The sequence below is a fragment of the Salminus brasiliensis genome, chromosome 8 (assembly GCF_030463535.1).
Source record: "Salminus brasiliensis chromosome 8, fSalBra1.hap2, whole genome shotgun sequence".
NCBI lineage: Eukaryota > Metazoa > Chordata > Actinopteri > Characiformes > Bryconidae > Salminus > Salminus brasiliensis.
Window position 1 is genome coordinate 7,567,942 of NC_132885.1, and position 21,731 is coordinate 7,589,672.

The 21,731-nt window shown below is 41.2% G+C and overlaps 2 protein-coding genes across 5 annotated transcripts in view; one reads left to right on the forward strand and one right to left on the reverse strand.

Annotated features, from left to right (window-relative positions):
- Window positions 1–16,711, forward strand: nemp2 (nuclear envelope integral membrane protein 2). Of its 3 annotated transcripts, none has more exons than XM_072685480.1 (9): window positions 1–201; window positions 1,748–1,854; window positions 3,928–4,162; window positions 6,401–6,473; window positions 6,650–6,743; window positions 7,502–7,616; window positions 12,682–12,907; window positions 13,424–13,621; window positions 14,663–16,711. In XM_072685480.1, exons 1-9 carry the CDS (start codon window positions 117–119, stop codon window positions 14,976–14,978), a joined length of 1,449 nt encoding a protein of 482 aa, XP_072541581.1. In that variant the 5' UTR covers window positions 1–116; the 3' UTR covers window positions 14,979–16,711. The 3 variants fall into 3 exon arrangements, with proteins under 3 accessions (XP_072541581.1, XP_072541582.1, XP_072541583.1); XM_072685481.1 differs by lacking the exon at window positions 1–201 and adding an exon at window positions 213–1,637; XM_072685482.1 differs by lacking the exon at window positions 1–201 and adding an exon at window positions 213–1,071.
- The window catches only part of mfsd6b (major facilitator superfamily domain containing 6b), a 24,312-nt gene continuing 19,229 nt past the window's right edge, over window positions 16,649–21,731 (reverse strand). For both annotated transcript variants that reach the window (XM_072685478.1, XM_072685479.1), the window contains exons 6-8: window positions 21,611–21,709; window positions 21,051–21,325; window positions 16,649–17,620 (exon numbers count right to left, since the gene is read on the reverse strand). In XM_072685478.1, coding sequence (XP_072541579.1) covers window positions 17,333–17,620; window positions 21,051–21,325; window positions 21,611–21,709 — 662 coding nt within the window. In that variant the 3' untranslated portion in view covers window positions 16,649–17,332. The remainder of the gene's footprint in view (window positions 17,621–21,050; window positions 21,326–21,610; window positions 21,710–21,731) is intronic.

The following is a 21,731-nucleotide window of genomic DNA, read 5'->3' on the forward strand; positions in this document are numbered from 1 at the left end:
CAGCCCACCGGAATCTGAAAGGGGAAGCTTGCGTTAGCTTAGCTTAGCTTAGCTTAGCATAACACAACATAACACTCAATGCACTGCTGCTCCCATTAAAGCTAATCTAATCTACCATGACGAAGACACTTCCACCTGTCCTCAGTTTAATCAGCATCTTTATCTCACTCGCGGAGGGAAACGGTCGATATTCATACGCAGGTAAACCGAACTCCTGCGTTAGCTGGCTGGCTAGCTAGCCGTGAAGCTAACGGTGCTAGCTAGCTATCTATAGCTACTTCTCCAGCTAACTATTATCTATCTAGAATAAACCTTCAGAAGTAGAACTAGAAATAAATGGATTAAAGGGTATTAAGATGATCTAGCTAGCTAATAATAATGCTGGCTAGCTAAATAAATGGTAGCTAGCTAGTAGCTATGCTAATAGAGATAGCTAGCTAGCTAGCTATCTATAATAAACAAGGCCTAACTAGAGGTAGTGCTGATTACAGCTTATGTATTATTAACTTATGTATTATTATTATTACTAATGACCATAACTTTAATCAATGGGGAAACTTTATTAAAATGTGAGCTAGCTAGCTATCTATAATAAACAAGGCCTAACTAGAGGTAGTGCTGATTACAGCTTATGTATTATTAACTTATGTATTATTATTATTACTAATGACCATAACTTTAATCAATGGGGAAACTTTATTAAAATGTGAGCTAGCTAGCTATCTATAATAAACAAGGCCTAACTAGAGGTAGTGCTGATTACAGCTTATGTATTATTAACTTATGTATTATTATTATTACTAATGACCATAACTTTAATCAATGGGGAAACTTTATTAAAATGTGAGCTAGCTATCTATCTAGCTATTTGTGCCCTCAGTACTGTCATTTGAGGGCTTCCCCAAAGCTTCCCTAGCCAGAGTATATTTGTGTGATGGTCTTTTTGTGAGAAGATGCCAAGAAGCTTTTGGGAAACCCAGCCAGACTGGGGGAGACTGAGGTGTTAGTGAATGGGAAAGCAAGACCACCAACAACAGCAACAACAACAAGGAAGAAGAAGAAGATAAACAGGTGTAGTCTAGAGTATTGCACACCAAAGGGGAAAGTTTGGTGATCATAATTATGAATACACACATTGCTCATACCACACGTATCTGCTCAAGCCCACAAAGTGCAAAGACGTCAGTGCTTGAGCAAGAGAAAGTACAGAGAGCAGCAACTGAGAGACGTTCAGAGGTGTCCGGCCCCCATGAGGGTGTTGAATGAGGAGGTTGATAAAGCCCAACCCCAGTCGTTTAGCTCCAAGCCATGCATAGTTTTAAGTACATTTACATTTACGGCATTTAGCTGACGCTCTTATCCAGAGCGACTTACACAGTGACTCAGTGTAGTGTTAGGAGTCTTGCCCAAGGACTCTTATTGGTGTAGCGCAGCACAGTCACCCAGACCGGGAATCGAACCCCAGTCTCCCACATGGTGTGGTAGCTCCGTGGCAGGTAGTGGTGTTATCTGTTGCGCCCCACCAAGTCACACGCCACAAGATCATTGGCTAATGATCAGATCTGTTTGGTGCTGAATCAGATGTGTTCAAGCAGAAAAACGCAGAAGGACGAAGAGTCCTGGGACTGAGGAACAATGTAAACCTGAGAGTAAAAGAAAATGATAAAGATTAGCTTTGTAAAGATTTCTTGGCAGTTTGTAGTAGTTTGTGCTTCACAGTCTGCACTAATGATTCCTCTTCCCACAGATTGCACTTACGTGAAGGGAGACTATGCCTCCAGGTATTATGGAAGTCGATGTTTTTCTTACACTGCTGGAGCAGTCAAATGGAAAGACATGTGGTCCACTTTCCAGGTACTTATGCTTAAATATTATTATTATTTTCATTATTACTACTATTATAGCTGCACAACAGGAATACAAATACTATATTGTATATGCCTTGAAAAGTATTCAGCCCCCTTAAACGTTTACCAAAGCAAACATTGATGTTTTTACTTGCAAATGTACAAATTATTAAAAATTAATAAAAAAATTACTAGCTAAAATTGAATGTTTGCATAATTAATGTGTGTCAATACCATGGAAACTGCTTGTGCTTGAGTTCTTGTGTTTGTGAGTTGCAGCCCGAGTACTCAACCATTTAAAAGCTCACGTCTAGCCAAGTACAGTCAGAACGCCCGGCTGTGTTCTAGTTCTGCCCATGTTGTCGTGACTTATGTGTACTCGGCACAGCCAAAAATCCCAGAATGCATTGTGCACCACGCTGCTGTTTCAATTGCAAAATTACTGCACAGCATCCTCCCGTCCTCTGGAGTCCGAACCTGGTGCACCACACCACGCTTGATTTAGGGAGTGTCGGTGTGTCTTTGTTATCGTAATGACGGGAAAAGTACGCCTTGCAGGTAAAGCAGGTGTACGTGTGTCATCTGACTGTAGACGTCTGCATAGGTTGTTTTCAGTCAGTGGGGCTCCTGATACTGATGCAGCAATACAGCAGAAATTTACCTGAACACACCTCGTTTCGAGACCACCATGCCCATCGGCGTAGATATATTTACAAGCACCGCTGCTGTTTAAACGACGCAGGCGGAATACGTGAACATGGACTGTAGGTGGGGTGTAAGATAGCGATGAACATCGCAACATCGAGCATCGCGGGTGTAAGATGGGGCCTTAAGAGTCTGAGGTAGGGCTGGGCGTTATGGTAAAAATGCTATATTACGATATTTATGGAAATGTGCTGTTGATCAGTGTTCTTTAAGTACTGACGATATCCACAATATACTCATAAAAGCAAAACTACATTTATTCAACTAAAAAAATTGTCAAATTGCCCAAGCGTACTCTGAATGAAAGCTGTGACAATGAAAACCAAAGAGTATTCATTAAATGAGGACATTAAATGAGCTAATATTAGAGTGCGCTAAGCACTGTTTGATCATCTGGGAGGAAATAGAAGATGCACCATACCACCCAGGCACTGTCTAGACAAGGCTGTCCCTCAAAACTCCGTGTCGGAGCATGAAGGAGGATTGTGAGAGAAGACACAGACAGGACAACAATGCTTTTCCTCAGTGGGGACTGGCCACATCTTGTTTAAACTGAAGGACAGATAGATGGTGCTAAATACAGGCAGAGGCAGCCAGAGAGCCTGCGTTAGTCTGTTAAGAAATAAAGCTTGGGAGAAACTTTCATCAGGAAAGTGATACCAAACACGAGGCCCAAGTCACACAGAGGTGTTGAACAATGGAAAAAGCAAATATCGGCCAAGTTGACATCCAGATTTCAATCCAGTCGAAAATATGGAGCACTTAATGACACAGAACAGAACAACATGGAGCAGTTCTGCCCGAAAGAACAAGTGAAAATCACTCCCAGACCGTGAGCAGAGCTGGTGAAAACTTACACCATCAGATATGGCAGCACAAGGTTGTTCTAACAAGTGCTAGTCTGAAGAGCTATGTCTTATGCACGTTTAAAGATCTGTTGGCGATACAATTTGAATCAAATTTAGAGTTTGTTGGATTACAGTATGTGAAACTGGAGAATTACAGACCAATCTGATGACTTTTAAGGGCTTCTGTGATTTCGTAGGCACTGTAAATGCCTTGATTTATCTAAACACATCTGGAACATGAGATTGGTCAGAATGCTCTCATGTATAACACATGTTGTAAGATTATTTTCATATTTTGAAACCGCAATGGAAAATTGTGACCTATAAACAAGCAAATTCTGAATATTGCGCCGTCCTAAGTGTTATTATTAATTGTAGTATGTATAGGAGGCTACATATTTGCACGTTTGTGCTTCAGTTAATTTGTTGACATGTCCTGTGTTCTTGACATAGTCCAGTATGTTGCTGCTAATCTGTTACAGATGAAAGTAGGTCCAACACAGTTTTGTATGTCTCACAATTTCTAGGTCCGTGTGACAAGCACGGAGGATGTCTTCATTGTGTACCCGATGGAGGCCAGAAACTGCCATGATCCCTTCAAAAATCTTTTCACACTGGCTACATGTATGATCGAACCCTACTGGCCTTCCACTACACGCATGGAGAAGATGCTGGACATTCCACTTATTGAGGAGGACGTTTACTTTATGACAAAGTCTCCCAGGGCCAGTGCAGAGTACACTATTCATGTCTCAAACCAGAGTGAGTATGAGCATCTGTAGCATATGGCTATAGCTACGCTATTATTCAAATATATATTATCATGTGTATATATATATTATAACGTCAAATGTTTATTGGCTTAAAATTTTGCTTGTGCAGACGATGGAAACTGAAATGGTCTGTAATATTTTAATATTTTTGACTTTATTTTTGTGCAAATGCCTTGATTAATTAAAACACATCTGGAATATTTGGTTTAATTGATTAGGATGCTCTCACCTGTAAAACATTAAATTGTGTGAGATTATTTGTATATTTTAATATTGGAAAATTGGAAAGAAAAATCATGAACTAAAAACATGTAAATTCTATACTGCGCCGTCCTAAGTGTTATTATTAATATTAGTATGTATAGAAATAGCACATATTTAATTAATGTAAAGAAAATTGGTTCTGTTCAACTTTAGCTGAAAAGATGTTCATTAAAGTTGTGAAAATCTGGAAAAAGGCATACATTTAGTGTGAAAGATTTTCCTCATGTGTCCTTTCACAACAAACACAAAGGCTGCGTTCCAAAAATAGTGTACCATTATTTAAAGCAGCTTTGTGCAAGAATTGGTATTTCTTACTCCTGGGCTCCCCCTACTGTATTAAACAATCACACAATCCTCTGATCACCTACCATTGCTTGGGATCCTGTTTTCCTGCCTGCTTTACCTGAGTTACAAGGTGCATTTAGCAGAGTTTGGATTAGCAACAGTAAAGATGCTGCTTCCCCTTTTACAGTCAGTAGAGCAGCGTAATGATGTTGAAGCTGTAATTTTAAGGTTAAAATGCTTCATAATGCTGCTTTAAAGTGCATTTTTTTATTTTATGAGCATGCTATTCTAAAGAGTAGCAGTGTGCAGTTTGGGATGCAGACCAAGGTGGAGACCAGCCTGTTTTTAAAGGGAATGCTGCCACTTTCCAGATCTTACACAGAGGAAAGGCTGTAGTTGCTCTAAATCAGACAGTCTCTCAATTTTCCCTGCCACTGTCGTCGCTGGCTTACTCAAAAGTGGCTCAGATCTGGATCTCTGTAAAGCTGCTTTGTGACAACTAGGGATATCCCGATTCGATCCAGTGGACAGGGATCTGGGCCGCGCCACGCTTATTTTTGATGACTGCTTTATAAAGAGTTGGCAGTCTGCAGTGTGAAGCTATTTTACAGTGTAACATGAAAACAGACCATAATATCTGACCCTATATAAAACTCTCACTGAAACGCTCTGTTTTAGCAGCGGTAGAACCGGAGAACCGCTCGCCTTTCTCTGTTTATAGAAGAGCCCATTCAGAACTGAGCGAAGGCTAATGCTAATGCTAACACACACACACACACACACATGCTATAGTAACCCAAATAACACACACAGCACATTCACCCACTTTATACCAGCTATTACACACCAGTAGACTAACAACCACGGATATCAGTCCAGAGTGTGTCCCACCACACACACAGGAAGTGATTAGACTGCAGTGTTGTAAAGAAGCTGGGAGCTGATTGGTCAGGGAGGAGAGTCAGACTGCATTATAAGATATTAAACACTATAAAACAGTGATTTTAAGAAAAGTCTCGACTAAACTAAATCAGTCAGTCCAGAATGTCTGATTATAGAAACTCATACTAAAATAAAGTGATTTTACTGACCGGATTAATCAGCAGCTCATCTGATCTAAACTGTGTGGCTGGATTATTTATATGCACACAAAGATCAGACTGGATCTGTACCGGCTGATACTCCGCATAAAGAGGCAAAATGACCTGATCGGGACATCCCTAATGACGACATCTGTATATAAATACATTTAAATTGAAAGAATTGGAAGAAAATTTATTATGAGAACATCAGGAAAGCCATCGGTATGGATTTGATGGCAAACATGACAATTCAAACTCAACCTAATAGTGAGTCTGTAGGGCCGGTTTCTCCTAAGTGTCTTTTTGTGCTCCAGCTAATTAAATGGAATCAATCCAAGAGGAGGAACCAACCTCCCGGCGCTCTCTCACTCTCCTCCTAAGGAAGATTAAATTCTGCTTAAGTTGATGAGAAAAGACAAGACCAAATGAAGATGACAAAAAGATGGACAACAACAAAGACTCTGGCTGCTGACCAAAAAAGCACTGCTCGGTTTAATCCCAGTGAAAGACTGTTGAACATGACACAGTCCAGCTGACCCTGATTTTATGTGACTGAATTTACGAAGTAATTCATAATGATTCATTTTTAATTCCAGGGTTCAACTGGATGCGCTTTTCCCTTTTCGTCTGTGGGCTCATGCTCTTCTTTTTTGCTGGAGCTGTATGTAGGTAAGCAGCAGCTGGCAGTTTGGTTTTGCATATTTACAAATGTTTGTTTATTCATATTTTGTTGTGTTGGGAGAGACTCTAAATCTTTACTTTTCCTCTTGAACATGTAAATCATGCGTTACTGCGGAAGCCTGGTCTTGTATGTTAAATGTTGCCCATGTTGTTCTTTCTTCTAGGAGCACATTATTTTTCTACATCTCAGGGATTTCACTGGGAATGGCCTCCATTTTTGTTTTTCTGCTTTTGGTTCTGAAAAGCTTTGTGCCAAAGGTAAGAAATGTATACAGTATATCTCATAAAGGCTCATGGAAACCAACACAACATCTGCTATGTCCAGTCAGCTGTATTACTGTACAACACACTAGGGATGTCCCCATCAGGTTATTTTGCCTCTTTATGCGGAGTATCAGCCGGTACAAATCCAGTCTGATCTTTGTGTGTGTATAAATAATTCAGCCTCATAGTTTAGATCAGACGAGCTGCTGATTAATCTGGTCAGTGAAATCACTTTATTTTAGTAGCAGTTTCTATAATCAGACATTCTGAACTGACTGATTTAGTTTAGTCCAGACTTTTCTTAAAATGACTGTTTGATAGAATATGTGTTTATAATCCAGTCTGACTCTCCTCCCTGACCAATCAGCTCCCAGCTCTTTTACAACACTGCCGTCTAATCACTAATGGGTTTTTCAGTGCTGGTTTATAAACAGAGAAAGGCGAGCGAGCGGTTCTGCGGTTCTCCCGCTGGTAAAACAGAGCGTTTCAGTGAGAGTTTTATAAAGGGTCAGATATTATGGTCTGTTTTCATGTTGCACTGTAAAATAGCTCCACACTGCAGAACCTCAACTCCTTTATTTACCTTCTGAGAATAATGGCTGTTAATGGTAACTTGAGGACACCAGATGGCGCTCTGAACACAATGGTTGAAAAAAAAGACTTGGACCTGGATTGGGATTAAAATAGCCAGTCCATTAAAATTTGCCTGGATCTTCATTCATCGTCCATTCTCTTCTTGTTACTCATTACAGCGAGGACTCTTCCTGGTGTTGTTTGGAGCTGGCTCTGGCCTGACTTACCTGGGCATCCAAAAGTTGGTGAATAATGGGGACGAGATTATGAAGCTGTATTGGAGAGAGGTTATAGGTAAGTGATCTCTTCCTTTCTTCCTGTTGTTTTTCTTATTATATTAACTTTTTAATCTCACATCAAGCAGTGTATCTTCACATTTATCTAAATATCTTTTTAACAGTCCGGTTAGATGTCAAATTTAATGTCTTAATCTTTTTGACTAAGTGAATATTTCGTTTGTGAGGGTTTCTCAATTGACTGTGTTTGACCTTTTTTCTTGTACCTCCGCAAACATAATATTTTTTTTCTGGACTGTTACCCATTTTTGAATTCCTTATAATTGATTATTGTGCCTTTAAGACTGCTGTGTCTTATACCAAGGGCATACTGCAAGATTCTTGAGATCGGTGGCAAATCATCGCTCCTGCTTGGTTCGGCTGCTCGTGTACTGAGAGCACTTCAGTGTTGCGATTTTGCCAGTCTGCAAGCTGTTGCAGACGCCCCATTATTTTTAAATGTGTTTGATGTTGTATGCTGAATCTTTTACTGTAAGCCCCTCTCCGACTCGCAGCACGAGCAGTGTGGAACAGCAGCCAATGAGAGCACAAGAAAACCCTTGGAGAGCGCAGTGCGAGCAACCAAAACAAAAACAAACATGGCAAATGGGGATAAGGAGGGTTTTTGGAGAAAATACAGTATCGAGTGGTGAATAGTGATCGAGGCTGCCACTCACTGCGACTATGTTGGGGTTTGGAGCCTTTGAGTGAATATTCAAGGTGTGTTTCTCCTCTGTGGCAGCCCCTTGCAAAGGATGGACCCAGCAAACAGGGCACTAATGGACTGGAAAGAGCATGGCCCTGTTTAAAATGCTAGATTTGTGTGCTCTACTTTCCGTTTCTGCAAAACTAAGTGCAACAACCCCATATACACTGCTTATACCAGTGGACTAATCTGCAGTAGACTGAATAGGTATATAAATATACCAATAATGTGTTGGATTGTATAGCATTGCAAATAAAAATGAGGAATAGGCACTTTTAGTAGCTTAGATTCCATATACGGACTGGGGCCAGTTTTTACATACTAATTGTTATTATGGTAATTACATTTATCTTTTAGGAAGTATTTTATGCTTTTTTGTTGTCTTGTTTTGATACAAGAAAGAAGAAACACCAGATTTACACTATATAAGCCTTTTAAACACGTAAAACTAGCTGCATGCTGCTCACATCTATTTCACTGTATCAGTTTGCTTTATTAAGAGGTCTTCCCCCCTCCCCTCCTCTTAAATCAGACGATTTTGTTCAGACAGATGGTCTCTAATGAGCAGTGGTCTTCAGTAAATACGTGCATTCATTTAGAGTAGGAGTCAGTCATAGAAGCGGCAGAATTGGCTTCTAGGTTGCTGTAAGTGCAGAAAATATGAGCCTCAGGAAGAAATCACTGTAAAGGGAAGGAGTGATCTCGCAGTATCAGACCTGTTCAGTTTTGTGGAGAACCTGTTGAACACAAGGCACTCCCAAAACACGCACAGAGCTGTAATTACTGTTGCAGAATTACGTATATAGATCCATAAGGATCATCAGACAGTTTCAATTGAAACTTTAGGATGAATAAGTTGTTGAACTAGTTTCAGGTGAGATGGTACCACACCCCTAGCCTAAGCAGCAATTTCCCACAGCCTGAGGACTCTTTTTACACACCTCGGTAACAACAGGCTATGTCGGAGACCTAACTAATATGAACTTGTGTGGCCAATAATATTCTAAGAAGCTAAAAATGACTTATTGTGTAAGATATTATACATTATTATATTATTATAATAATTTAGTAGTACAGTAGCGCAGTGTCACACTTCACAATGAAACACAATTTTCTTTTTTTATTATTATTAATTTAACCATTTGTGGCTCTAGAATCTACAGTGTGTATAATGTATAGATGGGACACTAAAGTTTTTGTACTCCATAAACAAACATAAACATAAACACCATAAACATAGTTTATGGTGATTAGTGAGGTATAGAGTGTCGTATCATAGTTCACTTCATTCATTTGAATTAAAGTTGCACTCAAATGGGAAAAACAATTATTGACATAGTTAATTAATGAGAGTTCAGTACATGGAAATGACAAACCACAAACCATAAACACTGTTGTCTCTTTATTGAAATGTACATCTGGCAAAACCAAAGCACAGCTGTAAAACTTGCCAATTCTATAAAAGTCCAGCAATGTTACATCACAGTCTTTACTTATGAATACACCTTTAAAATGTACATAAACCCCACTCACAACAGAAAAGCTGGTCAAAGCTGGCGAAACAGTAAATCACAGTGGCGACTTAAGGAGAATAAGGTGTTGTTGAGGCCGGAGATCAGCTCATCACCTCCAGACTCCGCTAGTTATGGTAATACGAGTTGCTACGTTAACCAGCCCTCGTGACCGCGGCTTTTCCTGTGCCAGCAGAAAGGGAAGCTAAAACTCAGCGTGCAACAAAATGAAATAAAATAGAGATTTGTGCCAGACTAAAAGCTAAACTGGAGATAAACACACATAAAAAGGGGAAAGTACTGGCTTTTACTTTATTTATTTATTTATTTTGAAACCAATAAGACTTGAGAATGTCAAACCTAGGGGCAAGGCTATAGGCTGACCAGCTGTCCTGCTACACTGCATTAAAGTACATACACTGCATTATTACAGTGTAAAAACAACACCATGCTATGTGGCTCCTGTAAGCCACCCTGGTGCCATTAAAACCAGCCAATAAAAGTAGACCAAAATAACAGGGTGGTAAATAGACTTGAGTCACATGCCTGCTATTTATTTATATTTATATATATATATATATATATATATATATATATATATATATATATATATATATATATATGTGTGTGTGTGTGTGTGTGTGTGTGTGTGTGTGTGTGTGTGTGTGTGTGTGTGTGTATATATGTATACAACAACAAATAAAAAATAAATTAAGACTTGAATAAACAGAGACGAAGAAAGATGATGTGATGCAGTACTTTTTTAAACTACGTGCGGCTGAATCTAAAAATCCGTAGGGATTAGGCAGTATCTCTCCGGGTTAACGGCGTGCTCACTGTGCCCTTTACGCAGAGCAACGTCTTAGCAAATGTATGTAAAGATTTGTAGTACACCATTTAGACAGATGTTATCCAAAGGAAATCTTTTGTCAGGCTAAAAAAAAAACTCCAAATCAACATTCAACGGTAAAGAGCTAGATCTCATTGGCATTTACCTTCTACATCCTGGCTTGGTTAGAGTCATTATATGAGGCCAAGTGTTTGAACACTGGAGTGACTGCCTCTTGACTGCTCAATAGACTCCATTCTCTGCCAAATCAATTTGCCTGTTTTTAAAGCTCTCGCTGGGTTCGCATCAGTATGTAAATGGCGAGAACCACAGGCATATTAGGATTAAGAGAGAGACACAGAGAAATGCTGCCGGAACATCGATTTCTATGCTTGGAACAAAAAGGCTTGAGGTGGATTACAGCCCAAATGTCTCCTTTCCCTTTTCTTCCTCATTTCAACACCTCTGGAACACAGTAAATGCTCTTCAGTCTTCCTCATGCTCTAGCTCTACTGCATGAGCAGATAACATTTTCATTATTATTTAGTTTCAGTATGAGAAAAGGCCGACGACGGCACATCTCAGTTCACGTCAGTGCTCGCCGCTGTTTTCCCTAAGAAGAGCCCATATTCTTTTAAAGGACGCCACCGACCCTTCCAGAGTTTAGCTCTCCAGGTTTGCGTGAAGAGAGAGCAGCAGCTTTCTCGAAACAGGACCACCGTTTCATCAGAAATCATAGATTACATGTTTAGGTTGTGTATTAAACCATTATATACACTATACGGACAAAAGTATTGGGACATCCCCTCATTTCTTCCGAAATCAAAGGTATTCAGAAAAAAGGGGGATCTCTACTGTCCAGGGGGCATTGCTGTGTGAGAATTTGATTGGGTTCATTGGGTGTCATGAGTGTTGGTGAGCCCAGGATGCTGAATGATCACCACAAAACCTCATCCCAAACTCCCCATCCTAAAAGAATAGGATGGAGCACTATCCATCTTTCCAGAGAACACAGTGCCGCTGCTCCACAGCTCAATGCTGGGGGGCTTTTTACCGCTCTAGGCCACATCTGGCATTAGGGACAGTGCCAGTAGGTTATATTCTATAGTTCTGTTCTACAGGGGCTAGAAGAACTATGTTTGGGTTCCATAAAGAACCTTGTGTTATAAGGATACCCTTACATAAAGTTGAGGTTCTTTAAAACAAACCAAAAGTGGTTCTCCTGTGACCCACGTCTTCAAATCTGGACCTTGAATCCAGATTTCATTTTGTTCTCGCTGAAAGTTAAAAGGTGCACGTATTCATCACTGTACAGTGTGGACTGTACAGCGAAATGTGTCCTCCGCATTTAACCCATCTGGTAGTGAACACACACTCACACACACACACGTGTTAGGGGCAGTGAGTACACACACACACTCAGAGCGGTGGGCAGCCAACTCCAGCGCCCGGGGAGCAGAGAGGGTAAAGGGCCTTGCTCAAGGGCCCAACAGTGGCAGCTTGCCGAGCCCGGGAATCGAACCCACAACCCTGTTATCGATATCCCGGCGCTCTAACCGCTGAGCCACCACTGCCCTCAGGGGTGCAGGGGTGGGCAGTTTCAGTCCTGGAGGGCAGGATTCCTGCACAGTTTTTTTGCTTTTCCTGTTCATGCACACCTGATTCAACGCACCTGTTAATTGCCAGGTTTAGTGGTCTGTTAGAGCAGGGAAATCAACATTGTAGTTGATTGGCTACTTAGTGTCACGCCTACCCAAGCATTACACAGTCCAAGACTGGACACTGGATTCAAGGTTAAGATTTGAAGACCTTTGATCAGTGTCATTATTCAAATGACCATCTGAAGCTTTTTTTATTTTGTATCATGAACACAGTGTATAAATCTGACTCCACCTCAAAGGGGTCAGACATTGTGCATGTGCATACTCTCATATATCACCCCATCTGTGGTTGACCTGCAGCAGTTTGTGGAGCAGTTACAGCAGCATTTAATGCCAGATGTGATCATACTAACATTGCGTCCTCTCCTTTCCCACAGGCTACCTGCTGCTGTCAGGCTTTATCAGCTTTGTTTTCTGCTACAAACTCGGCCCCGTCACCAACCAGCGTACACTGAACCTGATGACCTGGGTTCTGCAGGCTGTAGCCATGGTAGTGGCCTGCCACGGGGTCACCTATGGTCCTATCTCCTGGATGCTGCTGGCCACGCTGTTGTGCCTTAAGATTCTGCCTTTGGTGTTTGCCATCCTGCTGGGGATATGGAGGTATTAATGATTGATTGATTTGACCCCATTATAACATTTATTATCTCAGAAGTGGTCCTCACAAGACCACTGGCCATGTATTCCTGCTTCCTCCAGGGTTTAGAGAACCAGAGGCAGCATTTCTGCAGCAAAATGCTTTTATTTTTGAGGTTAAAACATCTCTAGTAGACACTTGAGTATTTTCTGGTATTCTTAGTATGCTAGGATGTCTAAGCATAAGGCCATCTTCCCAGAAGCATGCAGTATGTATAGTCATGTGAAAAAATTAGGACACCCCATGAAAACATCTGGACATTTAATCTTCATTTGAACAATGCTGAAGAATGGAGGTAAAATAACTATGAAAATAACTAAATACATAAATGTGAGGAAATGCTTTTTAACATAATTTATCAAATGTAATTAATAGAAATGCAATTTTCAGGTGAAGAAAACACTTGGGACACTTTTCAGAAACATTTTCAAACATGTTTCTCACTTCATCTGTTAACTAAATGTTTGTGTTCCTTTCTCCAGACAAACATGTTGGCTGCTGTCAACTGTGGGTCTCCTCCGGGGCAGAAAGCATCCCAAAACCAGGCTGCTGACGGAGGAGGAGTACAGGGAGCAAGGAGAGCGACACACTAAAGCTTCTCTGGAAGAGCTGAGGAAGTACTGCAACAACCCCGGCTTCCCTGCATGGGAAACTGTGCTAAAACTTCGCTCTCCTCAAAGGTAATGTAGACTGTAGACTTTCTACTTTGTGTGGAGCATAGACTAAATGGACTAAAGTATTGGGACACCTGCTCATTCACGTTTTTTTTCGAAATAAAGGGAGTTTATCTTGCTTTTGTAGGAGTATCTGTCTACTGTCCAGGGAAAAAGGCTTTCTACTAGATTTTGGAGGAGCATTGCTGTGAGGATTTGATTGCATTTAGTAAGAAGAGCGCTAGTGAGGTCAGGATGACCAGCCCAACTCTTTCTCAAGTGATTCCAAAAATATTAGATGAAGCACCAGTAATCATTCCAAAGAACTTCTTCACTGCTCCACAGCTCAGTGCTGGGGGGCTTTATACCCCTCTAGCCCACACCTGGCATTAGGCAGTATGGTACCAACGGGTGTATGTTTATTTGTTTATTTGTTATTTGAGTCCTATTCCATTGGTAGTACTGCACTACAAGGGTCAGACCAACCGTGTGTGTGTTTGTGTGTCAGCAACGGGTGCAACTTATAGTAGCTCAATGCATTTATTAGAAGGGGTGTCCACAAACATTTGGACATATTTTGTCGGTGGGGAATTTCAACTTACTTTCAGTAAAAAATCTATAAAGTTCTATAATATCTTGTACCTCCAAAATTGCACCTTCTTAAAGCAGCATTATGTAGCATTTTTTTTATTTTACCTCAAATGAACAGCTTCAGAACCCTGTTGATGCTCCACTTGTGGCATCTTCTCATTGCCTCTCTGGGCCTGAAGGGTTGCTACTGGACCATGGAATATTTCCAGAACATTGTCAGAACTGCGTAACTCTTCAAGTCATTTGTGTTAAACCCTGTAATATTGCTCTGCCACCTTAGATTGTCAACAAATGCATGTGTACAGCTGTCCATAAGGGGGCACTCAAAGCATGTTTTGTATTTACGGCAGTGGTGTAAAAGTGAGTTACACTCCCCTGACTGTAAGGGGAGTCCTACAGGAGTTTAAATGCTGCTTGAAACCCTCTAACCTGAACATAGCCTAAAACCTGAGCTGTGACCTATTCTTCCTTACTCAGGTTTGCAGAGTTCCTGCGGAGCGGTTCCCACGTCACTGCTTCCGAGATGCAGAGCCACGAGCACCATGGGCTGCGAGCCGAATATGATGAAGGCGTGCTTTTGGACACGACCAAGTCATCGGCCACATCAGAAGACCTCAGTGAAGATGAACGCCATTCATGCTCGCCCAAGCCTCCGACCTCTAACCTCTTCAGTTCTTTTCCTGCCCTGCCCTCCGCGCCTCCCTATGGAGGACCAGTATGCCCATATCCCCCTGCTCCATTCACCCCACAACCACAGCTTGCTCTAACGGAGGGTGATGACGATCCCTTCTGATTGGGATCGCTGTTTCCAGCGTTGATTTTTTTTTTTTCAAGCAAAATGCTTTTAATTGGAGTGAATACTGAATGACTCAGTAGGATAAAACAAATCAGGAGATGAAATGAATCAGTTCTCTCGGAAGATCAGCTGTTTAATCATCAGGACTGTACAGAGGGGTTTTTCTCTTTGCTCCCATTTTAATCATCTCTACCAGCAGAGACTCTGGGATTTCTGGAATTTCTTAGTTGGAGGCCCGAGAGGTGTAGACATTAGGTCTCTGTAGGGCTGGGAACACTGCTGGTTTAAATAAATGTTAATAATAATGACGGCTCTGAATATTTAAATGTTTACTCTGCTGGTCTTGAGGATATCAGAATCATGAGGTCTTTTGTTTTTCGTTCATTTGTTATTCAGGGAAATGCTGCCCTCCAGTGTCTGCTTGTGTAATTGCCACTCACTCAGAGCCACTCCCATAAGCTAAGCATTGTAGACTGATTGCCTGCCATACTTCTCATGCTCATGTGTGTATTCATAAGTAGCAATCTGTCCTTTTTTATCAAAGCTTACATATCAGACAAATACCTTGTATATCCAAAAAAAAAATTTCAGAATTCTAGCATTTCTATTGGTCTGATCATTAGGAAGTTCAGACAAAGGGTGAAAACAACTGCCAGATTTACTTTGAGCCTGTTTACACCTGGCATTAACAACGTTTTTGGGGATTGGCTCACGTTCAGGATTCACCCATTCACATGAAAAGGTGTAATTTCGGCAGGCAAGCAGAAATACATCAGTTAAAAATATGAAAAATACTTACTGTGGATCTTGGCTTCGCTCTCTCCCTTGCTCTCTCTTGCAGTGTGTGAGCATGTGTGTGCACTCACGTTCATGCTTATTACCAAAGTATTACCAAAGGTCCCTTACAGTTAGATCTTCACACTGTCTGATAGAGCCATTACGGTAGAGCTGGGCAATATGACAATATTTGATCGTATTGTGATAAATTTTGTTATGGTGATACACAGTAAGCTTTTCTAAGCACATGGAGGAGACTGTTAGTGCTTAATAAACACTGATTAGCTGCTGGTTTCATTATAAACAGTGTGTCAGACTGGTTTAATTAGATGAAGAGCAGCAGATGTTGAGTATAAATCACTATTCAGTACAGAAGAGGATCTGAATAGTAGTTTATAAGAATCTGCCGATACTGATGTTTTTAGTCTGTGATTACGTGTATCACAAAAATAGTCTTTAAATATCGTGATACAGTATTTTTACCATATCGCCCACCCCTACATTACAGGAATCTGAGAACCATCTGTTGTTCCAAAGCATTGTAGAAGACCCCCCCCCACCGCTCCTCTAAACTGCCCAGTCTCCTGGAGCAGGACAGTTTAGATGATAAACTGTTGTCTATAGGAAGTAAAATGGAAATGCTGTACATGTTCGCATGCTTTTTACGCAGGAAAGTAAAATCTGACCTCATGTGATCACACCGGGGACGCATTTTTATGAGAAGTGTAAACAGAATCCGGTCAGAGTAGATCCAGATACAAACCTCATGTTAATAGCAGGTGTAAACAGGCTCATTATGCCAAAGTGGAAAAACGGCAAAAATGGAGAACAAGGTTTTTGCATGAGTCATGATGTACATTTTTTTATGATATACAAATTACTCAGATACATTTTACAGGTTTTTATGATTTTTTTATTGTATGCATTTTAAATAAATACAAATTACATTGTAATGGTAGAGATGTCAGTGTATTACTACCGTTGCATTACATGTAAACATCTTGTTCTTGTTTTTGGGAGACGTTAAGGTGCTGCGTCTACAGCTGGCGTCTACAGCTGGCGTCTACAGCTGGGCTAGAAGGAGAACACACTGGTAGATCGTGAGCTTACAGAGAAAAGCTATATGCCCCGTCTCCAACAGGTATGTTTAGTTGCATTGTTCCTAGCACACGTTTTAGCTCGTGATGGATAGTCTGATTGCACAAATGTGATCACAGTAACACACACAAGCTCCCTCGTTCAAGCTGGTTAACGTGGCTTGTCAGTTCAATCCCAACAGAGACAATTACCTGTTGGGTCAGTGTACAGAGCAAACGTGAGTACAGTATTCCCAGCATTACGATAAGGTAAGAGGCGTAAGCAGTCCGTAAAGGGTTACAAGGCGCTACCGACATCCACAGGCAGTGCAAAGCATGTTTTAAAGGGCAGGTTGAATCGACATAGCAACTGATAAATACACCTGACATCTGTTCTTTGGTCCAAAGTTCATATACCTTCATACTGTATCCAGTGTTTACATTAGAAAGCTATTTCCACTGTGGACAAACGGGAGATCCAACCCTCAATTTGAGAGCTTACTCTTCATCTGTGGTAGAGTTTGTCTCGGATAGCTGTTGGGGAGGCTGATCTGGCAAAGTGCTGGGGGTCTCTGCAGCCTCCTCCTTGTTGGGGATAGCTTTAGGATCTTCTGCTGATTTGCCAGAATCTGCATGATGTGAAACAGTCTGATCACTCTGGTCAGAAACTGGCTGATCAGGATTGTCCTCATGTGCAGAGGCTTGGTCTGGTGCAGTGGGAGGGGTGCTGGATTGGGATGGAGCCTCTCCAGCAGATGGCGCTGTGGACACCGGTTCACTGCTCTCCTATAAGCAAAGGATGGGTCAGAAAGTCAGATTTTGATTTAACCAATAATATAAAACCTAGGAATAATAGAACTAATCTTCAGAAACTCATAATGTGCATTTCTACGCAGTTATTTATTTTCTTTGCACATGTTTTTAGCCAAGTATCAACAATAACATACAATAAATGAATATTGATAAGCTAGGACGTGTTTCACAAAGCAGAACTTTTCAGTTTGTCTGGGGAATTTAGGTAAAATGTGAAGACTGTCCAACAGAAATGTCCCTCACTTCAATGCCATAGTTGAGCTTAAAGGTGCCATAGAGTGCATTTGTTCAGTATTAGTAGTTGCTTTTTTGACGTATAAATAGTAAGTATGTAACTTTGGTTGGGGTGAAAAATGCTCAGATGTCAGAATCAGAAATACTTTATTGATCCCAGGAGGGAAATTACAGTTGTTACAGCTGCAACTGTTCGTAAGAGTAAACACACTATAAAATAAACACTACATTTAGAACAAATAGAGAAAATTGAGAAAAACTTGAAATGTAAAAATATATAAATTATATGAATTTAGTAAAGTGACAGTGGTGATACTGTGGTAATAAATATGAAAAATTATTGCACACATTGAATTGAATTTCAGTTTTATTATTGTTGCACATATGAACAGTATAACTTGAGTATTGCATAGATGAACTGTAGTGTCACACACTGAGGGAGGAGTTATAGAGTTTGATGGCCACAGGCAGGAATGACCACATCTGAAATTAACCACTGAGCGTTACAAGTCTATTTACCACCCTGTTGTTTTGCCTCAGACTGAAACATGCTGATTTTCCTTTTAGGAAGGACTCTCCTAAGCTTTAATCAGCTGATTTACAGCACTGTGGTGGCGCACAGGATCCGCCTAACGCAGCATAGCTTTGAGCATTTCAGCACTGTAACAAGAACATTGAGGGTATTTACATGCACTTAATAATTTGATAATTATATTTTAAAAAATCGAATAATTATAAAAATTTAAACGGGTTAATCCAGATTAAGGCCTAAAATCTGGTTCAGAAACTGCTCACAGAGCTGGATTTTAGCTCTGTAGACCCTCTCTGATTTCTCACTGCATCTGACTTCTGTTCGGGGTTCTCAGTCTGTGCATGCCCACAAACGTAACCAGACATAATGGACGCTCAAAGAAAAAAAAAAAAAATTAGAAACCATACACAAACTAAGTGGAAGGTTTCCAATTAGGTTTCCAATTAGATTGACTCTGGGTTTTCCTATTGTCTGATTACTCATGCACATGTCAACACGTTAATCGGACTACTGAAAAAATTGTAATTCTGCAATTATCGGACTCAACGTAATTATTTTTTGGAATTATCCCTGAGTCTTGCTCTCTGCTTGATGTGGGTTTAGCTAGCATTAACCTTTAGCCTAGCATGGATAGCTACTCGCTTCCCTGGCTTTCAGTTTTGTCATGCACCACTATTGTGGACACAGGAACAGGAAAAGCTGCAGTCAGTGATGTGCTGATAAACGTGTCTAAAAACCCATATTACTACGCCGCAGTGGTAACAGGGCCAACAGGGCCAACAGGGCTTTAGCTGGTGGGCAGGGTGTTGCCTACCAGTCTCAGGGTTCTGAAATGTGTAAAGTTTTTAAAGCTCTGCTTTACTTAAGTGGGATGCTAGATGCTAGGCACCTTCTATGCTCAGGCACCTGTAAGTTATCTGGTTAACTGAGCAAATCCTGCTTTGTGAAACTCCTTAAGGGACACACATTGCTTTGAGCCACAGTGGTGAATTAATAAAATACACTGTAGTGTTTTTTGCTGATAAGTACTATGTACTTAAGGCTCTGTAGGGTGGCTGACTAAGAGATCTGTTGTTGTGACCTAGATTGAGTGCTGAGGCTGTCACTGCTGTGCTCAAACTGGAGGCAGCAAAATGCTGTAGAAGCATGTTTGTTATAGAGGTACCGTGTGAGTGTGAAGAACCGTATCTGCAGAGGGGGGCAGTGTGGCTGCAGGTATTCATGCTAAACAACCAACAAACACCTGATTCCACTTCTTTGATCAATTAGCCAGTCTTCAGACAGCTGATTAGAGGTGCTTCTGCCAGGCTGGAACCAGCTCCTGCAGCCACACTGGCCCTTTACGGATGCGCCGCCCTGTTTCAGAGGTTCCATAAAGGTTCTCCACACTCACGCCATCAGAATTACCTCTGAATTACTTTTTCTTTCGGGGGAGACTCTGCTACGCCTTAATCAGCTGATTTACAGCACCGTGACGGCACACAGGAGCCGCTGAACGTAGCATAGCTTTGGTTTTAGTGCTGTATTAAAAACAATGCGTGCATTTACATACAATTAATAATCTGATCACAATTGTAAGAATGTAAACGGCATAATCTAGAAATCTGAGCTGTTTTTGAGGTTCCAAGAAGCTTCACATGCTGTAAGTGAAAGGTTCTCCACACTCACGCTATATCTCTTTTACAAACATGCTTCTTTATGGAAGGGAAAGTGGTTCTTCTATGGCTTCGCACTTTCCTTTTTAAGAGTGTAGGTCGAATACTGGAGCTAAACTGAAGGAATGAGCGAATCTCGTCACCGCTCCACTGAGACGGAGACTTCAGAGGTCAGAGTTTGAAGCAACAACAACAACAAAAAAGCTCAAGCAGGAAAATGAAGCATGTGCAGAACAAACAGAAAGCCAGCGTGAAAGGAGGTTGGGCTGAAAGAGACTTTATCAAAGAGTTTCCATGACGAGACATCAGATGATTAAATATAGCACCTGGTGTTTATTTTTGCCACTGAAAAAAGCATGGCGGTAATAAAACCCTGCATCTCCAAGACTTTTACAAGACGTTTACAGGAGAAGGTAAAAACCGTCTGAACTTTCAATGGAAGTCAATGGAAAATACATTGTATTTCAGGTCATTTTTGAGCATTTCTATTGGTCCATTCATCATGACGTGATGATATACCTGATACGATGTAAAGACCACCTGCCCGATTCACATTATGTCAAAAAGTGAAAAACGTGAAACCTGGGGATGTAAGGTTTTAGCATGACCGTGACCAAATGGGACCATAAGCAGCTGCACTGATTTCTAGAGCCATGATAAATCAGAATAGGGTAGAAAACCTGTGCAATAGTAACCACACCAGACACAGAGACACAGCTACAGGATAGAAAACACACCCAAAGAACAAAAGAGGGTCTCTCACCTTTCTTCTGAGCACAGAGAAAGCATGAACGTAAAAAGAAAGAGTTGAAAAGTCAGTCCTGCATTTCTCCAAACTGCTCCACACATAAAGACAACGTTCAGAGCCACCCAGAGTTAATACCTTCTCACAGCTGGAGTGAGGAAACAGTAGGAGATGAGCTCTAAAGATCTGAAAGCCCTGCTTCAGGTGTGCTGCCCATTACAGTGAGAACCAGCCTACCTGCAGAGTCTCCTGGGTGGGGGGGTTGTTCTTTGCCATGGCGACCATATCTCTGATCTGGTAGAGGGCGAAGGCGATGCTGACCCAAGGGGAAGTGGACACCACCCAACCAGGCTTGTTTACATCCTCCTGCTCTTCCTGAGCTTTGCTCTTCTTGGCAGGAGCCTTGCTGTCCGGCCTGGGTGCCGACTCGGAGTAGTTCTGCACCAAGTCTATGGTGGCAATAGGCACCGGACTGGAAGGCACTGGAATGTTCTCAGCCAACATGGAGTCTCCTGTGGACGAAATAGGCAGATGATGCAGAGCCCAACACAGATCGATTTATCATGTAGATTAGGCTCAGGTTTAGAGCTTTAGACACGGCTAGGCTAACACACTCGCACACAATCTCCCAATACAGTGTTTACTATATTTAGCTTTAAATAGCTGTGTATTTACTGAGTTATTCTCTGTAGATTTGAACATGCAGTGATTGTCTGCAAGTTTGCAGTTTAGTACTGTATATTAAAAACCCACAGCATTTTCATAATCACATTCACAGAGGAAAAAAGCACACTCACGTTTATCAGCATTCTCCCCAATAAGACTCTGAATGAGGGCGAAGATGAGCAGAATGATGAGGGAGGCCATTCCTAATCCTCTGAAGGTTTCAGCCGCTCCTACACAAGAAACACACGCCAC

What these genes read in the sequence shown, in the direction of transcription:
- nemp2 (XM_072685480.1), top strand. Translation starts at nt 117, where the DNA reads ATGACGAAGACACTTCCACCTGTCCTCAGTTTAATCAGCATCTTTATC. An exon ending in TGAAAAGCTTTGTGCCAAAG is followed by an intron (nt 6,744 to 7,501) that starts GTAAGAAATGTA and finishes TACTCATTACAG; the next exon opens with CGAGGACTCTTCCTGGTGTT. An exon ending in AAACTTCGCTCTCCTCAAAG is followed by an intron (nt 13,622 to 14,662) that starts GTAATGTAGACT and finishes TTCCTTACTCAG; the next exon opens with GTTTGCAGAGTTCCTGCGGA.